Source organism: Akebia trifoliata, chromosome 10 (assembly GCF_017979445.1).
Source record: "Akebia trifoliata isolate Shusen 1 chromosome 10, ASM1797944v1, whole genome shotgun sequence".
NCBI lineage: Eukaryota > Viridiplantae > Streptophyta > Magnoliopsida > Ranunculales > Lardizabalaceae > Akebia > Akebia trifoliata.
This window is the reverse complement of record NC_141384.1, coordinates 2,270,720-2,297,733: the sequence shown is the minus strand read 5'-3', so window position 1 is coordinate 2,297,733 and position 27,014 is coordinate 2,270,720. Positions and strand designations below refer to the sequence as shown.

Genomic DNA, 27,014 nt, shown 5'->3' with positions numbered 1-27,014 from the left:
TTGAGATTAGAAGGTTGAAGTGGATAGAACCTTTCGTCTTTTACCCAAGAGGTTAAAATCACTTGTTTTGGGAAGATAACTAGGATTTTTGCCTACATGTTGAAGAAGAGGGCATTTAAGTCATTTTATTAATTTATTAGAGTAGACCAAGGTAAAGGGGCATCTTATCACTTTGAAAACAAAGGAGTGTATCAAACATTCACCAAAACGTGGAGGGTATGGTAAAAAAAAAAAAAAAAAAAGAAGCTATGTTGCACAAACCACAAAGCACACTAAACTAAAACTGCATTCGCGCAACGGAAAGTGGAAAGTGGAAACACAATAGCAATAATCTTCCTCCTTCACGACTTCGAATTTCGTAACTCGTTCTACTGAGTCTACTCAACTCGCTCTGTTCAACTTCCCCACGTAGAACAAGCCAGCAAGACATTCTCCTCAACAACAGCAGCAGCAACAACAACAACAACAAATCTGCACAAACCCTAGCTCTGATTCGAATCCGATCTTGAGGTATTTTTCTCTTCGATCTCGATTTCTCTCACGCAGAACAGAACAACACTTCTCCGATTCAACAAAAGCTGTTTCTCTCTTCTGATTCTCCTTAGATCAGCCTTTCCAAGATCTTTCCTTTTTTTTTTCTTCTAAATGGCGGATAAATTTGGCTTTTTAAGGGTTCTATTATTTCTATTATTCTTTTCGGATGTGTTTTTGGTATTTTGCGATGCCGATTTGGGTAAAAGTTGCTCGAATAGCAGTTCTTTTGTGGGTTACGAGTCGGAATTCGTCATGGTTCGTCACCAATTGAGAGGTGTGTTCAAGTTGATCGATGATTGTTCATTTAGGGTTAGAGAATTTGATATGATCGAAGGTTCTGATGTTCACTGGTGGGGTGCAATTGGTGACGATTTTGGGAATCTGACTCTAGGGTTTGAGATCTCTGATGAAAAGTTGAACAGAACTTATAAGAATGATAGTTTTGTTGTACATTTGAAGAATGTTACATGGGATCAGATCAAAGTTGTTTCTGTTTGGGACAAACCCACTGCATCTGATTTCGGTCATATTGTTCTTGGAAACCCTAGAAATGATTCGGGTTCGTTGGCTTCTAGTCCCAATTTAGCACCGACCCCTTCTTCAGCGATTGATGCCAATCGAAGTGGAGAGAAGAATCGGGACCATGTGCAGCCTACAATGTTCAACAACTGCAAGATCCTTTCCCCAAATTATCGATTAAGGTGGACGTTGGATACTGAATTGGACTCGATCGATATAGGTCTTGAAGCCGCTACCGAGTCCCAAAACTATATGGCCTTTGGTTGGGCTGATCCTTCATCTTATGCGGAGCTCATGTACCACGCCGATGTTGCTGTGACAGGGTTCACAGAGACAGGCATCCCCTTTGCCGATGATTACTACATTACCAAGTACAGTGAATGTTTGCTGAACAAGGATGGTTCGGTCCAAGGTGTCTGTCCTGACACCATTTATGAGGGGTCTGATCCTGTTGGATTGGTGAACAACACTATATTGGTTTACGGACACAGAAAGGACGGGGTTTCGTTCATCCGTTATCGACGGCCTTTGGATCCAGTCGACAAGAAGTATGATATACCTGTGAGTCGAACAAGTAACATGACTGTTATATGGGCTTTAGGATCAATAAGACCTCCTGACACTCTCCGCCCATATTACCTTCCCCAAAATCACGGCGGGCCTCCGCTCGTGGCCTACGGGCACTTTGTACTCAACGTGTCGGAGCACGTAAATGATTGCTTGGGACCATTGGAGGCAGAAGACAAAGAGGATCAAGATCTTATTTTTGCGGACGGGAAGACCACTCTAGTTGTTGTGACGGGTCTGGCATTGCATTATCCAAATCCACCCAATCCTTTGAAAGTAATTTACATCAATAAGAAAGAAGCTCCGATGTTGAGAGTTGAAAGAGGGGTTCCTGTAAAATTTTCAATACAAGCAGGCCATGATGTTGCTTTGTACATTACATCTGATCCGATCGGTGGGAATGCGACAACAAGAAATATGTCGGAGACTATCTACGCGGGAGGTCCGGATGCCGAAGGAGTACTAGCGAGTCCAATGGAGTTGAATTGGTTACCTGATCGGAATACCCCAGACCAAGTTTATTATCATTCATTGTACGAGCAAAAAATGGGTTGGAAAATTCAGGTTGTCGATGGTGGTCTTTCAGATATGTACAATAACAGTGTTATTCTGGACGATCAACAAGTTACATTGTTCTGGACTCTATCGGATAGTTCGATATCTATAGCTGCTCGGGGAGAGAAAAAAAGTGGTTATCTTGCGATAGCGTTCGGTGGCGGAATGGTGAATAGCTATGCTTATGTGGGTTGGGTTGATGATAACGGCAAAGGACATGTGAACACGTACTGGATTGATGGAAAGGATGCCTTGAGTGTGCATCCAACCAATGAGAATTTGACACATGCAAGATGCAAATCAGAAAATGGTATAATCACTTTGGAGTTTACCCGCTCGTTTGGATCTTCATGTAGTGGAGGCGAGAAACCTGAGTGTAAAAATATTATCGATCCAACAACTCCTCTTAGGGTTGTGTGGGCAATGGGTGCTCAGTGGTCGGAGGGTCGTCTAAGTGAGAGAAATATGCATTCCGTGACAAGCAGTAGACCTGTTCGGGTGTTGCTTATGCGTGGCTCAGCTGAAGCTGAACAGGAACTACGCCCGGTTTTAGCCGTTCATGGGTTTATGATGTTTGTTGCTTGGGGTATACTTCTTCCGGGAGGAATAATGGCAGCAAGATACTTAAAACATGTGAGGGGTGACGGATGGTATCAGATTCATGTCTACTTGCAGTATTCAGGCTTGGCTATTGTCCTACTTGGCGTTCTTTTTGCTGTCGCTGAGCTTCGGGGTTTCTTCTTCAGATCTGTTCATGTTAAGTTTGGAGTTACGGCTATATTTTTGGCTTGTATACAGCCCGTAAATGCATATTTACGGCCTAAAAAGCCCGCTAACGAAGAGGTGTCCTCGAGAAGGATCCTTTGGGAGTACCTCCATGTTATTGTGGGTAGATGTACCATTGTAGCGGGAATTGCAGCACTTTTTAGTGGGATGAAACATTTAGGAGATAGATATGGCCGTGAGAATGTTCGAGGACTTAATTGGGCTTTAATAATTTGGTTCTTGGTGGGTGCACTAATAGTTCTCTACTTGGAGTATAGCAAAACAAAGCAGAGGAGGAGTAGAAGTTTTGGGAAGAGTAATTGGGTTTTGGGGAACACTGATGAAGATGACTCCATCGATCTTCTTCACCCAAATGGAACTTTTGATAAAGGAGAGCTTCATCATCCATCTGAAAGAATGGAAGTTCAGCTAGAACCTCTGAGCCGATAGAGTAATTTGTTTCTTTATTTGCTTTGATACAAAATTACATTATGCATCACTCATGGGAATTTTTTGATTTATAGAGAAGTTAGCATTCTTGCGGGTCGGCTTAAAAGGATCTTTGCAGTGCAAGGATTGGGGATTGCTCACTTGATTCACATTCTAAAAGGTTCATAGTTGAGATTAATTACCTACCCTCCTACGTGTAATACATATACATTTTTATTATATAGCAGAAAGTTCAAAATTTTACTGCATTTCGAGACCACTTCCTTCCGTCTTGCAATTTGTTGTAGCTCACATTTTATAATTAGCAGACAAGTCCAATTTACATTTACGTGTTATTTTATATTTTATATTTTATTAGTGATTGAAGAAGCTATTAGTGATGTGTCATGTTTTACTCACTAGGTACCGACCAATTATTTGATGAGGAAATATTTCCTTTGGGTTCTCTTTATACATTCAATCTTATAAAGTTAGAATGCGATTCTGTCTATTTCATTTAATTGTTCTGTATCTATATTTGAATCACGGTGTTTCTTTTTCTAGATATAATTTAAAAGTAGTGGTTTGCTCATCATCTCCATACATTTTTAGTGTCAAGTTTTGTTGCTGCTCATTCTTCTCAATGTAGTATATAATCGATTTGTTGTGACAGATTGAAATATATGAGAATTTGCGTATTGATATTGTTCTGCATGTAATTTTTTATCCTCCAACTCTTTCATGACTTTTATTTTTCTCTCTTTCATTCATGCCGAGTCTCATTATTGGAACCAATTTTTGAATCAATAGCACGGGCCCACCAACAACACGAGCTAACGTTCCTTCAGGGGAACCCCCCTGACGACACCCCTTGATAGAAGTAGGAAATGTCGAGGCAAGCCGTAGTGCTCTAGTAACCAAACTTACATGCGGTACCCCGAGCACCAACCTCTATCATGCATCAATTATATAGTTTCAGATTTCCAATTATAATTGAAGTGCTTGAAGCTCTAATTGTCTTGTAATTGATAGTTCCAATGGAAGTCACATAAGTTTGATGAGAAGCTCAGTGAAAGGAGACCAACAAGAATATGTATGTTGTTTTATTTGCACAAAGAGTGTGATGTCCTCCTTCCACCTGAAAAGTACCTTTCTGACACAGTCCTGTGTGCCCACTAAGTCTATTGGGGACTTGCTTTAAAAACTCGTTTTGACGTCTCGTCTCGTCCATGAATAAGACGTCTCGGACGAGTTTTAAAACCATGATTGGGGATCTTTTGGTGGATGTAAAGACAAAGAGTTGATTTTTCACTATTGATTCCTAGTCATGGATTGATTCTCACCCAAGTACATAAATCAAATTAACCACCTCTTTTTTGCATGTCAAAGTTATAAGTAGAGAGTCATACACGGGTGACCTAGATGTGGTGACGCGTATGTCCAAAGATGCATTTTTCTCGTTTCTTGGAGAAAATGCATCCATGGGCATGCACGCACCACCACGTCAAGATGTCCCCTTGTGTCTCCCACTAAGGTCACTCCAGCATTAATCATAAGTAAATTAGAAAATAATATTTTAAAAACTAGTTTTTGGTGTTGGATTGTAAGTTTGGAACCCATGGAGCCAAGGTTTTACTCGCCAATCCAATTGACCAGGACGAGTTAAGCACTTCTAATTGTTGAAACTTATTTTGGCTAAAATTCTGTTTTTTTTTTTTTCTGAGAAAACATGTATATATTTTTTTTAGAGCTGCTACCAGCACCTGTTACACTCCAATTTCTTAAATTAGTTATGACACTCCAATTAAAGATTAAAACACACTATTCAAACATTACAGTGATTGGGTTCAAGTTCTTATTTCAACATTACAAAACATAATAACACTCATTCAAACAATTTCAGCAGTTGTTTACAATTATGATAAGGCTCTACATAATCTTAAATGAAATAATAGAAATCTATAAATAAATAAATAAAAAAATTTTATTGGCACCCCAACTTTTACTTATTTTCTTAATTTTACATTCTCAACTCTCTCACTCAGGATTAATTGATGATACAAGTACAATCATAATTTTTTATTAAATTATTAATCAATAAATGTTTAAATCTTTAAAAAAAAATCTATTATACATATTAAAAAAAAAATTGATTCAAAGCAGGCTACTCTGGGGACATGGGTTGATTCTTATACTAGCATAGACATCGAAATTGATTCAAAGAGTCATACAAAATAATTAATTTTTATAATATTGATTAATAAATGCTACAATCACAAAATCTCATTTTATATTAATAACAAAAAATTTGAAACTTAAAAAAAAATTATATATAAGAGAAAAAAAGATGGGAAAATGACTGTAAAGGACTCTTTATTAAGAATATATATCGAATAGTCCCCTAGTAAAGAATACGAATCATTTTTTGAAGAAAAATACTTGAAATACCCTTTTAACAACTTTACTAAGTGTTTGATAAAAAATATATATATAAAGAGTCAAATAAAAATTTGACCAATTTATTTAGTTATTAATATTTATGTGAAAAATAAAAAATAAATATTTTATGTTTATTAAAAATTAAATTCAATATAATTTTATTGGGTTGGTAGTCGTCACTTAGTTTAGATTTATGAACCAAATTTGACACCGAATTGGATTCGGGTCGGTTTGTGTTTGAGATTCTTGTTACGTAAGTCATGTTACGAAATCTGAAAGATGTTATGCATTGGATCTGGCCGACTTGAGAGTCAATCTCTACTACGATCCATCGACTATCTAAAGGTCAATTTTAATGGACTATGGTCAAAAATACTAAAATAAGGTGAATAATGTCATCATGATGATTTTTATGCACGGGGCCTAAACAAACTTTATTCCAAATTGATGATCAAACACACGCTTTTATCGAGAGAACGCAATAATTTTTAAAAGCATCCAATAATTTACAATCATTAATAACCCAAATCAAATTAAATCATTTGCACTTAATATGGATGCCAAAAACCGAATTATAAATTTAATCTTGATAATTACGTAACCCACCAAGTTGACTCGAGAAGATGAGTTCACCAAAATCAACTTTTATGTTACGCAGTCAAGTTGCCTCATGAAATTAAAGTTCAAACCAATCAGCTTAGTCAACTCAGTGACTAAATGATAGTAAAATAAATTAAATTGATTTGGATGTAACGCTAGCACAATAAATAAAAAATATACTATTGCCACACTAACATTTCTACGTACATCACCAAGGAATTAGCACACATCTTGAGGTGGCATTAGTAAAAGTTGTGCAGCAAACTAGTAGGGAGCTGAGGGATTTATTTGAAATATGTGGGTGATAATGAGGGTAGTTTGTAAGAAAACATGGTGGGAAGGTGAGATGGGCAAATTAAAGGATTGTTGAGAAACGTGTAAAGTACAGGAAATGGGAATGATGGGCCACGTGTAGCAAGAGGGATTGTTTGGGTTGAGTTAGGTTAGGGTGATGGTTGGGTGGTTCTTGGTTGTGTTAGAGAGTGTATTGGGACGTAAGTTAATACAAGTCGAATTGGTGAGTTAATTTTTGAATTGCAAATGAGTTGAATCGAGTTGGGAACAGTTGTGGGTTTTCATACCTGTTTCTTGGTTTGGTTTAATTTGGCGGGTGTTTCGATTGAATTGGATTAAATTTGAAGGTTTTTTTTTTTTTTTAATTTCATGAGTTGTCAAGGGTATTTTGGAAAAATATTTTTATTTTGAATTTAGGTTCGTGCCTACAGTCGTACCTAAGGTATTTTGACGTTCTAAATTCATTTTCAAAGTTATTTTTAGCGAAAAGTGATTGTTTAGGGTCAAGTTGTAATGTATCAAGGGGTATTTTCGTAATTTCATGAATTTTGAGGGTTTTCATAAATTTATTCGATTTCAACGATTTTGATTTTGTTAGGCTCGAAATCTCATTTCAAGAGCAATGGTAGTGTTTTCGGATTGTTTTAGAGTTTATTTACCTCGTTTTGGGAATGAAATAAAGATGTGTGCCCTACGAGAGGTATTTTTGTAATTTCATTATTTTAGTTTTCTTAGTGTGTGGGACCTAAGGTTTTGGATTCTATGTCTCTAAATGTGTCAATTTTTGCAAGAAATGGTGGTCGTTCGGTAAGGGCATTCTCCCAATTATCATTTTTTCTTATATTTTCTCTCTTCTCTTTCTATCTTCTTCGAATTACACGTAGTTTTAGCTCATTTTGGAGCAAGGGACAATTTATACTTATCTCAGAATGTACAATAGTTTATAGCTCATCTCAATTTAAACTCATTTCAAAGTTCTTGAGTGGTTGTCTTGATGAGTCGACAAATCTGGCATAGGTAAAAAATGAGGTGTCCATAGGTATTTTTCGTAAAAAATCATTTTTAGACTAATATTTGATAAATTTGATACTAAATAGTCTATATTTTAAGGAGGGACTTTTTGATACATATTTTCAAAAAATAAGTCTTTGCGGTCATTGTCCCCCAAAAAATAGGGATTCCAACTAGGCACCTCTGTGAATTAAAAGAAAATATCCTAATTTTTTTAAAAACAATTCATCGGCATGATATGATTTTTTGGACAAGTCAAGAGGTAATTGATTTATAATGAAAATGAAGAACTCGTTCAATGACATGATTTTAAATCTCATCCGAAATCGAAATGACTCACTTGAGTCATCTCAATATTGAAAGCGCTTTCAATTCACATGTGTGGATCCGCTTTTTTATATCTGGGAGTTGTCACCCAGTTTTACAGTCTAAAAACAAAAACATGACTCTAAATAGATAAAAAAATATTGATCTACAAAAAGAACGGGTCTAGGGATTATGTTATGGGATTGGAAGGTGTTACGCACTAACCCCGTTAAGCGAACGACGGTCTCTACTATTCCCAAAAAAATTACATTGCAAAAATAACTTTAAAAAATTTAAATAAAAATATATCTTTTTTACCTGGGTGATTGTGACGATTGATTCCCTCAGAACTGGCGAAGAGCGTTTCTTGTGTGAGTCTTTCTACTTTTGTCTTCGTCACTAGATCCACTACTGATCTCCGAGATGAGGTATACTCTTCTCTTAATATTTTTTTACTTTTCTGGATGTTTTAAGGGTTTTTGGGTGTTTTTTTTTTTTAAGAATTTCTGATATTTTTTTGAGTAAAAAATTGAATTTGAGTGTTAAGTAGGAACTTGGGACTTCAGATTTAGGATTTTGGAAAGACTTGAGAGAGGTTTTGACCTTTCTTTCTTAGGGTTTTTCTTAACTTGTGAGTTTAGGTTGTGGAAACTCATTTTTATAGAGTTTTTTGAGAGTTTTTCAGTTTAACTAGGTTTCTTCAAGATAAAGTTAAGTTGTTTAATTAGGTCTCTTATTAGGATTATAAATCTTACTTACAATGAAGATTTTTTAGTTTTTTTTTAGAACCCCTAATTATATTTTAATTCTTTAAAACCCCAGATGGAGGAGTTTTTTAATAAATATTATGTAGGCCTTATTTAAATAAATGGGCCGCCACTTAAAATTTGATCCGCGGGCTTAATTAATTGATTTTATTTGTTTAAATTTTTAGTTCAATTTATTAAGATTTCACTTTACGTTAAATAATGTTTTAATTATTAATTTCAAAATTTTAAAATTTTAAGGTTGGAAAATTATTTTTTTACCCTCAAAGAGGACTTTTGAGTTGAGAGGTTGATTTTCAACGTTTTGAAATCAATTTTTCATAAGGAATTTAATGGGAATATCAGTTTATCTCACTTATGAGTTTTTGGCGTGAAATGGTCGTGGACCCTATGAGGGGCATTTTCATAATTTTGTCGAATTTTATAAAAATTTGTGAAACATTTTATTTGATTTTAATTTATTGTTTTACGTGTCCGAAAGGGTTTTCCTAAACGTAATGTAGGCTCTAGGAATGTTTTGATATTATAATTTGATAAAATTTTGATGATTTTTCTCATAAAACTTATTTTTGTTTGAAAATAATGATTTATATGTTTTTTATCATATTTTCCTAGAGTAATGTGGTTTCTAAAGTTTTGCTTGCTTGAAATACCTTATCCGAATTTCTGAAACATATCTAATAAAAAATAAAAAATATTATAATATTCATCCATCATTGGGAACCATCACAATCGGGTTGACGAGTTGATTAATCGGGCAAGTGAGAAAAATGGGTGTCTACAGATGTTGTTCACTAACGAATTGGATTTACACGTTTTCTCAGGATTCACATGTCTCACGAGATAAATAATACGAATCAGATGAAATTTTGAAAATCTTGGCCAAGTCAACTAGAATTTTGTATATATATATATATATATAATATAATATAAATTTGTGATTAAATATCTTTAATCCTCTCAATTTCATACAAATATTTATATAAATATATATTAATAAACAATTATAAATCGAGTTAAATGCTTTATCTCATCCGGGATGAATTGACTTGTTTGAGACAATTGGATCTCCTCCATAAATGAATCCTTTGAAATCAAACCGAGATTTGAAACCAAGTTTATTGGCCTTGAAGCCATTCTTCATTTCTCGAGTAATCTAGACTAGTTTAATTTTAAAATCATGTGGAGAAAGAAAAAATAATGCTGAAGTGACCTCAAAATTGTATCTCACATTGCATATCCTAACGTGAAAGCGCATAAGAACTATAGATACTTTTCATCGAGATATGAGTGAAAAAGCATCTATGTTTCCTATATACTATCACATAAGGATGTGCGATATGAGGTACAATCTTAAAGTCACTCTAACATAATTATAAAAAAAAAGAACAAAAGATAAGATATTTTGGAAGTTAAAAAAAAATAGAGAGTTGCTATTGCCACACCAACTTTTACTAAGAGCATCTCGAGATGTGTGGGCGAACTCTTTGGTGATCTCATATAAATTGGGGTGCTCTTAACAAAAGTTAGTGGGGCATTAGAATTCTTAAAAATTATAGTATGGGGTGAAGGGCTAAGAGAGAAAAAATTCACTATCTTAATGCCCAAATTTGTGGGGGTATTTAGAAAGAAGTCCTCCCAAGCCCAGGCCAGACCCATACTTAGGGCTGTCAATGGATCGGATCAGACTCAAAACCTAATCCGTTCCAATAATTTCGAGCATGTTTTAGATTTCGATAAAGATCCGATTTGATAAGGGTTTGATCTGATATCTTATTGGATCGGATCTGGATCAACCATGTCCTCATCCAATAATATGTTAGAAAGTGTATAAATTATATTATATGTTTATTGAGATGTATGGAGTTTATTTAGATTTTGTATATAAAATCAGATTTTTTGACCCGATCTGGACCCGACACGATTGTTAATGGATCGAATTTGGATCTAAGGTTGAGTTCTGAATTTTGATAAGGGTCTGATCCGATACTTGTCTAATCAGTCCCGGATCTGATTTGACCCTTATTGGATTGGTACCAAATCAACAATGATTCGATCTGGACCGATCCATTGACAGCCCTACCAACAGTCCATTCTAGGACATTGCCTCTGTTTGGAAACTCTATTGGATCCATTCCACACTACATACCCACGACCCGAATCCGAAATTGCGACCAACCCTGATCCTGCCAAATGGAGTTGGAGTGAGACTGGGACTCTGACCTCAAACAAAACTAACGCACAAAAGAAGAAAAAAACAGGAAAAATAAACTCTCTCAAAATTTTCTCTGCAACTCATCCAAGGACCTCTTTCTCTCTCTCTCTCTCTCTCTTTCTCTTTCTCTTTCTCATGGATGACGACGATGAGTTTGGAGATCTCTACACAGATGTCCTCCAATCGTTCTCATCCTCCTCTGCCGCCGCCTCTCATCCTCCTCTCTTCGCCACGCCAGCGTTCTCTGCAAATCCTTCGAACGATCTCAACCTTCAAATCGATGACGAAGATATAACACACAGAGCTCCAGATCCCAATTTACCCATCTCTTCTCACACCACTCATCAAACCCTAGTTCCTGAGCCAGGAAAGACTGAAGAACAACGGCTTATTGGTGTTGGCAGCGGCACCGCTTCGAACTGGATTGATGAAGATAGGGGTTCGGATGATAAATCAGAAGAAAATTTTGATAGGGTTTTGGAGAATTTGGATTCGTCTCGAGTTTTAGAGTCCAAAATTGCGGAATTACCCATTAAGGAAACTAGGGTTTTGGAAGCTCTGGAACCAATTGAGAAATCTAGTATCGGGAAAGTTAATGTTGAAGATGGTGATAAATCTGGGGTTTTGAAGGAAAAAGATGGGATTTTTCCGGAGATTGATTTGGATTCGGACCCGGTAATTCCCGGGTTATCGTCTGCTCCGTTGATTCCTGGAGTTTCTGATAGTGGAGGGAACGATGGAGACGATGTGGGTGGTGGTGGAGATGATTGGGAAAGTGATAGTGACGATGATTTGCAGATCGTTCTTAATGAGAAATCTGGACTTGTCGGTGATGAGGATGAGGATGAGGATGGAGAAGATTTCGTTATTGTTGCTGATGGTGGTCAGCATAATCAAGCTATGGAGGAGCAAGAATGGGGAGAGGATTCGGCGCAAGTGGCGGATGGGGAAAGGAAGGAAGTTGGTGGTGAAGCTGCGAGAGCGAACGGAGGTGTGGGCAATGCTGTAGGGGTTAGAGTTGGGTTTATCAATCATGCGTATCATCCACACCATTCTCAGTTTAAGGTTAGTTTCTATAAGTTTCAATGGAAAAAAAAAAGAGAAAAAGAAAAAAAAAATGAAATCTTGTTGTGTAAAATGGTTTGTAGTATTTGGTTGCTTGACTATAATGTAAATGTTGTTTGCCGTTTCGGAATATATTGTTATCATTGTTGTTTCAATTTTGGATTCTTGTTATTCTTTCTGCTTCCATGTAACAGCATAGTAAGTATATTGAGTTTGCCAAAGTAAAAGAATGAAATGAAGGGCAAGAAACCCCAATTCAAACAACTGAAGCCATTCGCTAGAACGACTTTCTGCTTCACGACACACACAATATATTATTAAAGTTGGATGCTTCATTGTATCAAGTTGGAAATGCATTAGTTTTCCATCTAATGACATTAAGATTAAAAATCCCTTTTTTTGCTTTTCTTGTATCCTTGGTCGGTCACCTCGACTGCCTTTTGATTTTCTTTTAGTAAAATTTCTGTTTCCTATCAGAAAAAAAAAGGAAAGATAAAAAATCCCTTTTAATCCCAAGTGTTCTGGAATCTCTGTCTGCCTATGAGTTAGGTTGTTCCTCAACTTGAGCAACTGTCACATAGGTACCACCTTGGCGTGTACATACATGTAAAAATTAGGTTATTATCTCTTTGGAATACCATGCTGACGGCATAAAAGTTGGGGTGTCCTTTTTTTTTTTTTTCAGGGTGTGATAAACTCATTGTTAGTATGGCTATCCCATACCATTTAACTTTTGCATTAGATCCGGATAAAAGTAGGTAATTGTCTCTCTCGCCCCCCTCAAATTACCTAGGAAAATTACTACTTGGATTTGTTTCGTCAGCCTTAAAATCAACAAACAACCAACTTTCAAATCTTCTCTTGCTCTTGAGGCTTTCTCGGCCTCCTTGTTTTTGATTGCTTTTCTTCAATATAATTATACTTTTCAAAAAAAAAAAAAATCTTCTCTTGCTCTTGCTTTTTAAAATGTCTAAAGAGAAGTGAAGCTGTCTCAATAGTCATTAGGACAACCATGCATTGAAGCAGTGTGCAAAAGTAGGTGGTCACAAGTTTCATCATATAGACCTCTGGAAACTAGTAATATGAAGACATTGTATCTTCAAGTGCCAACCGCTACTGATTTTGACGATCCTTTAGGTCTGCTAATCGATTCTACACTGACACTAAGAATTGTTTTTCTTTTTCACTAGTTATTGGACTGATAAGGAAAATTGTCAATATGCTAGGTGGCCTTCAGGTCCAACTGGTATGAGTCCACTACCTTTGCTTCAACAGACACAAACCATTTAAAGGACGCCTTGCAGTGGTAGAACTCTGATCACTCAGAAAAACACGTGTTGACAATACTATTGATCAATTCTTGATACTTCTGTTAATACTAGACTGACCTATACTTATTAAAAGAGAAAAAAATAAAGAGAAACACAGAAAGAAACTAGAGTATACGCCCCTGTTTAGGCCAGATTGCACCACTAGATACATTTATAAGTCATGCATAAACCCATGTTTTTACCAACTTAACGCTTTTTGTAATCTTTATATTGTAGAAGACATAGTCCATCTGTAATATGAAATCATTAAACTATGGTCTTTTCTATAATGGTAATGCATTTGTAGACCTGCTTCAGAGGTTCACTCACTTTTTCTCAGATCTTAACATTTTTGAAAATGTTGCTTCCATTCTCATCCTCGATATTGCACTTTGGCCACACTTGATCTAACTGCGGTAAATGCCCATGTGCCCTTGTTCATTCTTGGTTTTCATCAATCCTTCTCATCAACAGTAAAAAAAGCCTTGTCTGGAAATAAACACATTTTTCCATTGTTCTTATATTTTTCCAACTGTCATCTTCACCATGCCATTTGCTCTACTTTCTGTTTGATCTTTCTCGATTAATGTTATATAGTCTTGCCAATAAAATATAACATATGCCTCATGCAAATCTTTTACCTTTTCTTTTTTCCTTCTCTCATCTGATGTATATTTTTTTCATTCTTTGATCTGCGTGCATATGGAAAAGAAAACAAAAATCTTTGTTATCAAATTTAAACTCAGTGAAGTATAAAAAAAAAAAAAAAAAGCCAATTTGTATGAGCTATGCTACGGTAGAGCCAATACTTAATTCTTTTATAGTCTCATCTTAATTAAGACCGATGATGGTAGCAATGAGATCGAGCACTTTGTTGTACAAGTTGAAGTCCATAAAAGGGAGACAAAAAGGCTGGATATGAGGTTGATCACGATAGTTAGAAATTATTTTGAAGTCACATGCCTTGACATAAGATATTAGCTCTAGCTATTGTTTAATGGTGATAAAAGATTCATGTTCATGATTCACCTGAAATGCATGCCTTTATACAATGATACAGTTTACACTATGCTTATTTGCAGATGTACCTTGTTTATTGGTAAGGGGCCATTTTGGTCATCAACATAGCAAAATGAGAACATAGCAAAATGAGAGCTGAGGTTATGGATTTTGAATCTGTTGCAACATAAATATTATTCTTATGCATTGTGATTTAGGAGAACTGTATTGGAAAGAAAAGTGTTTTTCGAGTCTTTAGTTTGATCATCCAATAAATTTGGCTTGAATTCTTGCGCTGCATAAACTTTATGTTTGACATTTAAATCACTTTTTTTCTGGCATGCTTATTTCTTGTTCTCCTTACAACTTGTAGATTAGCTTACATTTTTTTTTGTGTACATAGTACGTAAGACCGGGTGCATCGGTGATTCCTGGTGGAGCTGTTGTTGGTTCTGGTGGTGTCCCAGGTCAAGTTCGTCCCCCTATCAACATGGGCCTTATTGCTGGTCGTGGTAGAGGTGATTGGAGACCTGTTGGGTTTAAGAATGCTCCCACTATGCAGAAAAATTTTCACACAGGATTTGGACCCCCTGTTTGGGCCAACAATTCATCAGGGCGTGGCTTTGGCAACGGATCGGATTTCACACTTCCATCTCACAAGTAAAGTTGTCATGATTATATAAGCTCTTATGCATTTTTGATCAGCTTATAATACCATGTTTACCATGAGAATATGTATGAGTTTAACTGAATGAGCTTTGTTTGGTTAGTTTATGGCCGATTCTTCAACTTCTTAGAATTTCTGTGTTATTCTTGTTGGAATTCTATAAACAGTAGTATGTTGTGAGTACATAGAATACATACTTATGGTTTAATCTCTTAAATCATCTTTGTGTGTGTATGTATAACAAGTTTTGAGCCATTTCTCAAATTTACTAGAATGAAAAAGGAGGTTTTTTGACACATTTCATAATCTATTTTATCCATTGTCACCTGACATCTGCTCCGGCCCAATTAGGGAGGGGATCGCCTCCTTGAGCCTTGCTGCTAACACCTTTGTGATAATCTGGTATGTTGAACCCACAAGGCTGATTGGTCTGAAACTAGAGATCTCGTCTGCTCTTGGTGTTTTGGGAATCAAGGGTATAAACGTGTTGTTGGAACAATAATCAAGAAAACCGCTTTCATGAAAATCTTGAATACCAAGCATCAGATCATTGCAAATAATATCTCAAGTCTCAACTCTTTTTGTAAAAGGCCATTGAAAATTCATCTGGGCCCGGGCCTTTCTCCACTCAAGGAGAAGACTACCTGCCTGGAAGACCTCCTCCATCTCAATTGACCTTTCTGAGTTGGACTTCTTCTCTACTAAATTTCTTAAAACTTAAATTATCTCGAAGATTTATTGTCTTCACTTTTCTACTTTTTTCCTGGAATTCCAAGGTGATTTGGGCAATGACTTTGATGGGTTTCAAAGTGGAGGGGTTGTTGAGTTCTGCAAACATTGCTGACAAAATTAGAGATCTTAGCATGGATCTTGATATGTAGGGACTTACTCGTTGAACTTCCAAAGGGGACACTTACTATTGGCTAAAGGATATATAGATCACATGTTTATAATTACATTATACTACAAAAATGATGATAACTGAATTAGGGTGTGCTGTGTATGAAACTGAAAAGTGAGGAATGTGGAAATTTATATCAGATTATCTAGAGATCATTATGATTTATATGGATCTAACTATAAAAATTTCTCATTTTTTGCATCAGTCCACATATTATTTTTTCACCTCTCTCTCTCTCTCTCTCTCAGGACAATATTTGACGTCGACATTGATAGCTTTGAGGAAAAGCCATGGAGAAATCCTGGTGTTGACACATCTGATTTTTTCAACTTTGGATTTGAAGAGAACACCTGGAAAGATCATTGCAAACAGCTGGCAAGTTCAATCTTTCATTATATAGATTACTGTATTTTCTCATGTCATCTAAGGGAACAAGTTTTGGATTTTGTGCAGGAGTATTTCCGTCTGGAGGCTACTATGCAAAGCAAAATTCGTGTTCATGAAAGTGGACGATCAGAGCAGGTAGTGAGATCTTTGCGCAGATGGAAAGTTGTCGGCTATTTTGTTTCTTTGTAAATTTCTAATATTGACAGCCATTATCTGTGTTCAATGTACTTATATATATATATCAAAGAATGGTGTAGGTGTGTTGGGTGGGGGATGAAAGAAACATTCTTATCTTCCATTATGTTTCAGGACTATGATCCAGATTTTCCCCCTGAACTCGCAGCTGCAGCGGGCATCCATGATGCTTCTGTTGAAAATGCTCATCATGGAAAGATAGATGATGTACAAGGTGATGCGACAGGTCAAGGAAGAGGATCTACATGCATTCGACCCCCCATGGTATGTCTTACCCCCCTTTTTTTCTTTCAAACTTTTCTGTAGTTATCATTCAAAACCATAGGCGACAAAAATCTGCAACTTTTTGAAAAAAATACAATTAATCCATGATTTTAATAGTTGTTGATTAAATCACGCTTTAAAAAAAAAATCACGTTATTTTTTTAAAAACATCGCCGATGGTTTTTATTTTTAGCATTTTAATTGTTCTTTTATCATTTAATATATAAAATACATATTTGTTACATTTTTATACTTAATTTTTTTTGTCCGATGTTTTGCCAACTTTTTCCGAAACTTTCTATTACTGAATTATTCCCGAACCCTGACTTTGTCACTATGATTCAAACAACATTTCCTATTATGGATATCCCTTCATTTCCGCTCTTCATTTCCTTATTATTATGTATACCTTTCCTCTACACCCCCTGTTAGAAAACCGGATGCAACATATTATGATACATGAGATATACATGTATCTCATCTCAAAAGGAAGGGAACGTTGGAGAATAATATATGTAGCAATATCAATTATGATATTCTACATTAGGAAGTTCTAATAAATTAGAATATTTATGTTAGGCTAGTTTCTTTATCTTGGTTGATGTAATCCCTATAAATATCCTTTCAGAGCACATTAATCCTAGTGCGCCGTTCTTCGGCGTTGGTGCTACTGCCATCGTCGGACCTAAATCCATTTAGTTATTTATTATTATTATTATTATAGTTTTCTTCAATAAAATCACATCTCCTTCTATTTCTCTACAAATCTCCCACGTCTATATATTCGTCTCTTACGATCTTATTTATTTTTCCTTATAAAAAGAAAAATCTCTCGAACGAGAGTTTTTTCATTTAAATCGCACAATCCTAATTTCTTTGCTCTTGGGAGAGATCATGACAGACTAAGTTTCGTAAGGCACCGGCTCCGACAGACTCAAACAAAAAACACAAGAGCGGGATGTGACGGTGATGGACTTCTCAGGCAGGCGGTGACCATCAATTAGGATATTCTACATTAGGAAGTTTTAATAAATTAGAATATTTATGTTAGGCTGGTTTCCTTATCTTGGTTGATGTAATCCTTATAAATATCCTATCAGGATTCATGTAATATTCCTCCAAGAATACTCAATAAATTTAGTTTTTACATGGTATCAGAGCTCAAGTTCCACTGAGCACATCGATCCTGGTGCGCTGTTCTTCGGCGATGGCACCACCACCATCGCCGGACCTAAATCCATTTATTTATTATTATTATAGTTTTCTTCAATAAAATCACATTTCCTATTTCTCTACAAATCTCCCACTTCTATATATTCATCTCTTACGATTTTATTTATTTTTCCTTATATAAAAAATTTCTCCAATGAGTGTTCTTTCATTTAAATTGCACAATCCTAATTTCTTTGCTCTTGGGAGAGATCATGACAAACCTAGTTTCGTAAGCCACCAGTTCTGATAGACTCAAAAAAATAAATAAAGAGCAGGATGCGGCAGTGATGGACTTCACAGCCAGACGGTGACCACCAAGAAGTAGAATTGGATTTTTGGCGATCTAATAATGTGCCACTTAATGAGGTCATGAGAAATTATTCAGAGAAGCCAATTGCATATTCCTTCTGCAGAGGACCATGCAATTGCGGGAGGATATTAGAGAATCATATGTAATATATTATGATACATGAGATACATTGTATCATATCAATGTATTTCATCTCGAAAGGAAGGGAATGTTGGAGAATAATATATTTAGCAATATCAATTAGGATATTCTACATTAGGAAGTTCTAATAAATTAGAATATTTATGTTAGGCTAGTTTCCTTATCTTGGTCGATGTAATCCTTATAAATATCTTATTAGGATTCATGTAATATTCATCCAAGAGTACTCAATAAATTTAGTTTTCACATGGTATTAGAGCTCAAGCTCTGTTGAGCACATCGTTGAGCACATCGTTCCTGGTGCGCCGTTTTTCAGCGATGGCGCCACCCCTATCACCGAACCTAAATAGATTTATTTATTGTCATAGTTTTCTTCAATAAAACCACATCTTCTATTTCTTTACAAATCTCTCACTTCTATATATTCATTTCTTATGATCTTATTTTTTTCCATATAAAAAAAAAAATCTCTCCAACAAAAGTTCTTTCATTTAAATCGCACAATCCTAATTTCTTTGCTTTTGGAAGAGATCATGACAGACCTAGTTTCATAAGCCACCGGCTCCGACAAACTAAAAAAAAAAAAAAAAAAAGAACGGGATGTGATAGTGATGGACTTCACAGACAAGCGGTGACCACCAAGAAATAGAATTGGATTTTTGGCGATCTAATAATGTGCCACTTAATGAGATCAAGAGAAATTATTCGGAGAAGCCAATTGCATATTCCTTCTTCAAAGGACCATGCAAATGCGGGAGTATATTAGAGAATCAAATGCAATATATTATGATACATGAGATACATTGTATCACATCCTGAAAGGAAGGAAATGTTGGAGAATAATATATGTAGCAATATCAATTAGGATATTCTACATTAGGAAGTTGTAATAAATTAGAATATTTATGATATGCTAGTTTCCTTATCTTGGTTGATGTAGTCCCTATAAATATACTATCAGGATTCATCCCAGAATACTCGATAAATTTAATTTTCACACCCCCTCTTTACCTCTTTGATTTCCCGTATTCAAAATAACTGGCTCCATGCCCTCTTTTATTTGCACCATTTATTTTGAGAGCTGCTATTGGGTACCCCAACTTTTACTTATTACACCCCAATTAAACATAAAGAAACAAGTAAATGGTTGTGAATAAGTAAAATTTGGGTGCCAATAGAAGCGCTCTTGTTTTTTTGGTGCTAAATTTCTATTTTTTGGGTTAAGATTTTATATTAGCCTTAATCCTAATTGTAAACAACTACTAAAATTGTTTGAACGAGTATTATGATGTATTGTAATGTTGAGATAATAATTTGAGCCAGACCTTTGTGATGTTTGAATGGTGTGTTCAATCTTTTATTGGGGTGCGATAAATAATTTAAGAAATTGGGGTGCCAACAGTAGCTCTCTTTTTCTCCAAGCTTTCTGATTTATTCACTTCTGTGTTTAAAACCAGCCGACTGGCAGAGCAATACAAGTGGAAAGTAGTTATGTTGAACGTCTTCCTTCCATAGATACCAGGCCTTTACGAGTCCGTGACTCAGATGCAATAATAGAGGTACTTAAATCTCTCATCTTTCAACTAAGTGCAGCAACTCTTGAAGTCCATGTAGCATGCATGGCTTCATACAAGTTTTTACCTTACTTGACAATCTTTGTGTAAACAGATTGTTTTGCAGGACTCTGGGGACGATGATCCCATCACAGCTAATGGTGCCTTACAGCAACCAAATAATGATCCCATGGTTGAGGATCTCAAAGGAGGGGATGTTGAAGAAGATATGGTACAAGGAAGGATGGTGGATAGTGGAAGAGATCCTTTCATGGGTTCTCTTCATGATAATATACATGAAGGAGATGGGATTTTGCCTTTCCCTCAAGAAGCACCCCTTCAATATCATTCGGGTTCTAGAGGGCGAACCCCCGTCTACCCTGGTGGGTTCTGTCACACGCCTCATAATGGAAGGTATTGCATATTTGTAGAACACAGATGTTTATTGCTTCTCATTTACAAGTAGATCGTATTCATCTTAGGTCCCGTTTTAGAAAGTAGAAGTAGCTAGAAAGAAAGTAACTTTTAAAAAGTAGAAAGTAGTTTCCTTTTACTTTTTGAAAAAGTTAGGATTTTTACTTTTTTAAAACTAGTTTTCTAAAATGAACCCAAACTTAATTTTAACTTTCAAAAGTAAAAAAAAAGTTGCTTTTTACAGTGTATCTAAGTGGGCTCTTAGTATTCTTCATTCTTCATTATCATTAGGTAGCAGGCTTACCTTAAATCCTTTTCCGCATGTGTGGTGGATTCTTTTGTTTGGAAGTCTATCTATACTTTGTTATTAGGGGGTATTTCAATTGTCTGGTGTAGTATATTCTTTCAGACTTGATGACATCAATATGAACTTATAAACCTTTTTCTTCCATGGAAACTTCAGGTGGCCTCAGGGGACAACACGTGACAGGAACCCACATTTAATTGCCAAACATGGAAATGATGCGATTCCTAGTCGAAGTGCCCGAATAAACAGAGTTCATGACAATCAGAGGGAGAAATCAGGGAAAAGCATCGATGGGAGACAAACTCCGGAAACATCATCTGCAGTTTCTGATGAGGCTGCGAGGGAAACAAGTGTAGAACATAAAGTTGGCGTGGACAATGAGCTTGCAATGACAAATAGCAGTGTTGCATTAGAAGGGGTGGAAATAACCAAGGATAACATAATTCCCAGTGATAACCTTCGAGATGGAAGCCCACTTCATTCTGTCGAGAAAGAAAAACTGAGTTCTCAAGTTGAACAACCTGTAGACCAAGACATTGGTAGTGGGGATGATGTGAGGGCCACGCGTAGTCGTGACAACAGCAAAGCAAGATCAGGGAGCAGTAGAGATTATCAGAAGCAACGTGATGGTGGGGAGGAGGAGGTTGTTCAAGAGGGGAGGTCTAGACACTCGAGAGACATGAAAAGGCCTCGTGATGAAGATGGACGTAGTTTTCGAGAGAAAGATGATTACGGCCGGGACGTGAAACTAGAGTTGGCCCGAAACCACATGGTTGTAAAAGGGAGAGAAGATTCTCTTCACTCTTATCCTAATAAATATTGGGATTCTAATTCGACACATTCATCACGTATTAAGATGAGGGACTTTGAGAGGCCAAGGGAGAAGGATAATTCCGTTGGATCTTGGCAAAGGAGAGACGAGGATGTGCATGGGAGAAGGGTGAAAGATGAAGAAATGGGATCTAGACATGAGAGTAAGGTTCGTGAAAGTGAGAGGTTTGAAAAAGATGAGCATCGTCATTCCAAGAAACGGTTGGACAATGGTGATTGGAGGGGGGGTCATCATGATAAAGATGCTGGTCCAAGATGGAGGGAAAGGGATGATAATTTGACAAGTTGGCATGACAACTTTGATGATCCTCGTGCCAAAACAAGGAAGGATGGAGAGCATCAGAGGAGGGAACAAGCCGACAAAGAAGTCTTGCATGGGTACAGAGGTAGGGAGGATACCGGCCGAAGAAAGCGGGAAAGGGATGAAGGTTTGGATCAACCAAGAGCCAGAGATAAGCTTGATGATTATCACTCTAGGCACTTAGATGAGAGCTGGCGGCATAGAGAGAGGGACTACCGACGAAGTCTAAGACAACCCCACGAAGATACAATATCAAACCCGGAAAGAGAAGGGAGAGGTGCGTTATTAAGTGGACGTGGTACAGAAGACAAATCATGGGTTGGGAGTGCGGGGGCTAAGGATGACTCTAAAGGGTTAGGTTCTGATAAGGACTACCAATTTAAAGATAAAAGGCGGCAAAGCGAGCAACCTATGAGAAATGGTAGGGTAGAGGATGACAAGCTTTCGCAACACAGGGGACGTGAGGATGTCTATGCACGTGAGCATCAATTCAATAATGAGGATAGGGACCCAAGGCATGAAAGATCGAGAATTTATAATGATCATCTTCCTGTGAATGCTTCTGATGGACAATGGATGCACAAGGAGAGACACAAAGAGAATACAAGGAGGAAAGAATCTGGAGTGGGTGATGAAAATTCTTTGGGATCTAGAAAGACAAAGCAAGCAGACCACATTTCTCACCGAAGTGAGAAGGTATGATCCATATCCCTATAAGCTAACAGTCTAGGAAAACAACCAGGCACAACAGCATTAGAAAATTCTGAAAAATCTATTGTCATTATGTGAAGATGAAGCACTCTGACATTCTACGTAGATAAACAAATGCAAGAATCCCTAGCCTTTTTTCTTCTTCCTTTTACAGTACAATTTTTCTTTACTGTTCAGTAGAAGAAAGTAATAGGACAGAACATCCCACACGTGTTTTCAGAACCAAACTGGTCGAATGTGCCACACTTAGTAATCCAATCCTTCTGTTAGTGGTGCTGCTCCTGCTCTCAATCCCCGCTTTGGCGCTTTGGGAGTGAATCCTTCTCCAATCCCCGCTCTCAAAATATGGGAATTTTCTCCCAAGATGTTTGAAACCCGCTTTCATGAAGATTCCCAATCTATCCATTATATTAAGTTTTTCTTTTTAGTTTTTATTCCTTACATAATTATTAATCATGCATGTCCTTAAAACAAACATTGCAATGAAATGTTGGTGTATATTTTAATTAGAAGACAAATAAAGCTATGATTAATTTTTTTAAAAATATTACTGTAATTATCAAATTAATTTAAAACCTTCAAAGTAGAACAAACTTCGATCATTAAAACTCATATTGATTATTGAATTATTAATAAATAATAATAATATTAATCAATGTTGTGTTATAACTGACCATGGTGGGAATAGAATGGTAAAACTAGTCAAGTTATATAAATAGTGAAAAAAAAAAAAAAAAAAATCCACTCCATGGATGTAGAGTGAAATTATAATAGCTATAGATACTAGTGATCCCATGATTGTATTTTTTCAATATGAAATTTATAGAACAAAATATTTTGGTTATAAAACAGTTTATTTTCTTAAAATTTGTCAATTCTAAATTCTAAAAGGTTTTTTTTTTTCAACAGAGAGTAAGTGGTGATGGAATAAGTAAGCGAAATGAAGCCTACAAAAATAAAATTGATATTTGAGTATATTATTTATATAATGCTCTACACCCTAAGATATTTTTGAATTTGGCGCTCCCACCCTTTGGTCACTAGGGTGCCATGTCAGGGAGATGGTAAAGTCTGTGTAGCCGCTCACTTAATACACCTATCGGAAAAAAACCAATCGGTCATTAAATTGAGAAATGTGCTGGGCTGAGTTGATCTGGTAGCTGCCTGGATCAACTTAGCAATCCATGATTTCATATGGTGTTTCAAGTAACTAAGTTTATTTTAAATTAAAAAAAAAGATTGGTTTGATAGAAAATATAATTTTTATAACTTTGGGCCAATTTTTTGAGAGAACTCACTGATTGAATTGTTGGGTTTTCAACATAATATTGAATTTCAACGTATTTCCATGAAATATTTCCATTTCCACAGTTTTGACATGAAATTTAACCGACAGTTTCTTTTTGTATATATTTCGATGAATAGTGAATTTCGATCGAAATTCAAATTTCAAGTACAAAAATGCAATATTTCGAGGAACAGTTAACTTTGATCGAAATATCCTTTTTTGAAAAAAAAACAGAATTGCTTTTAGAAAGAACTTGTAAAATAGACATTGTATTAACTATATAAATATTGCACATAACATTCATTTGTTGGTATAAATGAATTATTATTGGTTAGTAATCTTATCTATGTCATCTTATTTTAATGTATTCTAAACGTATTAGTACATCTATATAAGCAAGTACACAATTAGCCATGTTTTAATTAGTTGGATACATTAGCAATTTATTCTCACTTATTCAAAAAATATGAAATATAATAACACATTAATGCGGTGATTTTGGGGTTACTCTTCTTTTGGTTGAAGATGAGTAAAGACTTTGAGGGCGTGCGCTTCCAAGATTTTGTTTTTAATTGGGAAACCATTTGTGACTCGTGGCCCCCCCCCCCCCCCCCCCCCCCCTTCGGGTGTGTAACTTTCTTTTCCCTTTGTTCTTTCTTTTGTTTTTGGCCTATTCGTGTTTTTTTGTCTTGCTGTTTGGGGGCTATCTCAGCCACCTTTTCTCCTTTCTTTTCAATGGAAAATTTTATACCTATATAAAAAAAATGTTTTACGCATTAAGTTGTATGTAGTTAACGCAATTTATTATTCTTATTTCCATGTAGCAAAATGTTGTTCTTCTTTCACACTCCATATGGTTCTTTATTGTATCTTGATGACTTAATGGGTGTGTTTTAATACCTGTTTTATCATTTCTTATAGAGTCGGTGAACATTTCTTCAATATTTCTATCATTTCCAAAAATTGTATTAATTTCCACACTAATGGAAATATTTCCATTTCCAGACTAACCAAAATAGACGCCGAAATTGAAATTGAATACCTTGGTTTTCAAAGCACTGTCTCCATCTTTGGTCTTCCTAAATGGTTGTCTCTGACCAAAGGAGCGAAATCTCTTCGCTGAACTCTGGTAGCAGATTTATATGGAAGCTCTTATGTTGAGCTCATGAACATTTTCCCTCTGTTCAGGTTAGCATGAAAGCTACAAGTGAGCAAGAAAATGGCTATGTACCGACATCGGGCCCCACCAAATACCGTGATCCTGGCCAATCAAGGTTATCCTCCTCTGCACTATCCAAGAAAATTCATCATGAGCATGAAGTTACTCAGCAACGCGATTCTTCTAGAAAACGTAAAGAAGATGCTCTGTCAGATGATGAACAACGGAACTCAAGGAAGGGTCGGTCCAAACTGGAACGTTGGGTGAGCCACAAAGACAGGGATGGGAATACCATCACTCACTCATCCTCTTCAAAGGTTAAGGAGAGCGTCAGCAACAACAATGATCCATCTTCTTTGGCGTGTGAACAACCAGATGAGGACAGAAATGCTAGTGAGCCGGAGATCAAGGATGCCAGCACGGAACCCATACGAGGTAGTGGGCATCACGTGGAATCTGACAAGGTTGGAGACGATCGACACCTTGACACAGTGGCAAAACTGAAGAAACGAAGCGAGCGGTTCAAGATTCCAATGCCTAGTGAGAAGGATTCCGTGTCAAACCGGAAAATGGATAATGAATCATTGATACCCACTCAAAGTGAGACTATTGCGGATGCAGAGATCAAACCAGAACGACCAGCTCGGAAACGAAGGTGGATCAGTAGCTAAGTGTAGGATCAAACTTTAATGGGCTGTTTTGGCTTTTATGATGCTGGTTGGGTGGCCTGATATTTTAACCTCAAAGAACTCATTGTTCAGCATTTTAGAACGCCTCGAAAGCTGACAGTTGGCATTCCGTTGGATAACATTGCTAGTTGTTTGGCTCGGCAATATTTCACTTATGTATGCAATGCTACTTATATTATATCTTTTTTATTTATATGTTAACAAAGAAAATGTAACATTGAACCTGGTCATTAATAGTGGCCACAGAAGTGCTCTTCTCTCCCCCCCCCCTCTTCTCCGATTAGCATCATTTTGTATCAGGGAGACGGTATTTGGATGCCAGGGAGAGTGGATTTTAATGGCGATGGCTTCACTGATTGCATGAAGGAAGATCAATGGGTTGCACAAGAGCTGAATGAGGTTGGCTTTCAACATACATTTATGTTGTAGCGCCTCTGTCTCATGTGTATGTGTGTATGGCATATTTATCTTCTCTTTTTTTCTCTTCTTTTTTGTTGTTGTTCTGTTCTTGACGAAAGTCAGAAAAGCATCAAAGGGAAACAATCTCCCTTGTTTGTTCTACAAATAGAGTTTCAATGAAATACAGAGAAAGAAAACAAGTTTATTGTTCATCTCCGTTGTCCCACTTAAGGTGATATCTGTGAAGATCACAAATTGGTTCAATAAGACATGCAGCCATTAATGTGTTTCGTTCAAAATTAGTTTTTGGAATTGATTTGATTTCATTCAGCAACTGATTTAAGGTTCTGTTTGGAAAAATGAATTGGAGATGCAGCTCCCATGCCTCAGCCCCGCTTCCAACCATAGTAACTAAAAACTCTTTTTTATATTTTATTTTAAAAGTCTCGTTTAAAACATGTGTCGTACCTCTAAACGATTAAAACAATATAAAAACTCGATTGTTTAGAAAGAACACATTTTAATGTTTTAAACAAAACTTTTACATTTTAAACGTGTTTTTAACTTTTTAAACACACTTTTTAGTAAAATAAATTAAATTAAAAATCAAAATAACCCATTTTAACAGGTCTATGGTTAATTTCTATGGCCTTATGGTTGCAGGTACTTTGGTTCATTGTTTAATGTAGGATTTGATGGTAATGCTTGATGCTATAATTATTATTTTTTTTTTCATTCTTTCAGTAGTGTTATTTTTCTCAAAAGATACATTGATGGTTATACCTTTTATTTATCATCCTAAAATGTATAATCATGGGTAGGAAGATATTGTCATACTTAGATATTCAATAATATTTTTTTTTAGTCAAAAATGTTTTGTAAACTTAGAATAAATGTGATGTATTATACT

At 36.1% G+C, this 27,014-nt stretch overlaps 2 protein-coding genes across 2 annotated transcripts; both read left to right on the top strand.

Annotated features, from left to right (window-relative positions):
* Positions 1-281: 281 nt before the first annotated feature.
* On the top strand, positions 282-3,763 carry LOC147392702 (DOMON domain-containing protein / dopamine beta-monooxygenase N-terminal domain-containing protein). Its single transcript, XM_086456151.1, has one exon. The coding sequence runs from the start codon at positions 646-648 to the stop codon at positions 3,388-3,390; it is 2,745 nt and encodes a 914-aa protein (XP_086312277.1). The 5' UTR covers positions 282-645; the 3' UTR covers positions 3,391-3,763.
* A 7,301-nt stretch (positions 3,764-11,064) lies between these two features.
* LOC147392701 (FIP1[V]-like protein) lies at positions 11,065-26,314 on the top strand. Its single transcript, XM_086456392.1, has 9 exons — positions 11,065-12,066; positions 14,779-15,035; positions 16,192-16,318; positions 16,397-16,465; positions 16,640-16,789; positions 19,910-20,011; positions 20,121-20,419; positions 20,883-22,554; positions 25,046-26,314. The coding sequence occupies exons 1-9, from the start codon at positions 11,137-11,139 to the stop codon at positions 25,685-25,687; spliced, it is 4,248 nt and encodes a 1,415-aa protein (XP_086312518.1). The 5' UTR covers positions 11,065-11,136; the 3' UTR covers positions 25,688-26,314.
* Positions 26,315-27,014: the final 700 nt, after the last annotated feature.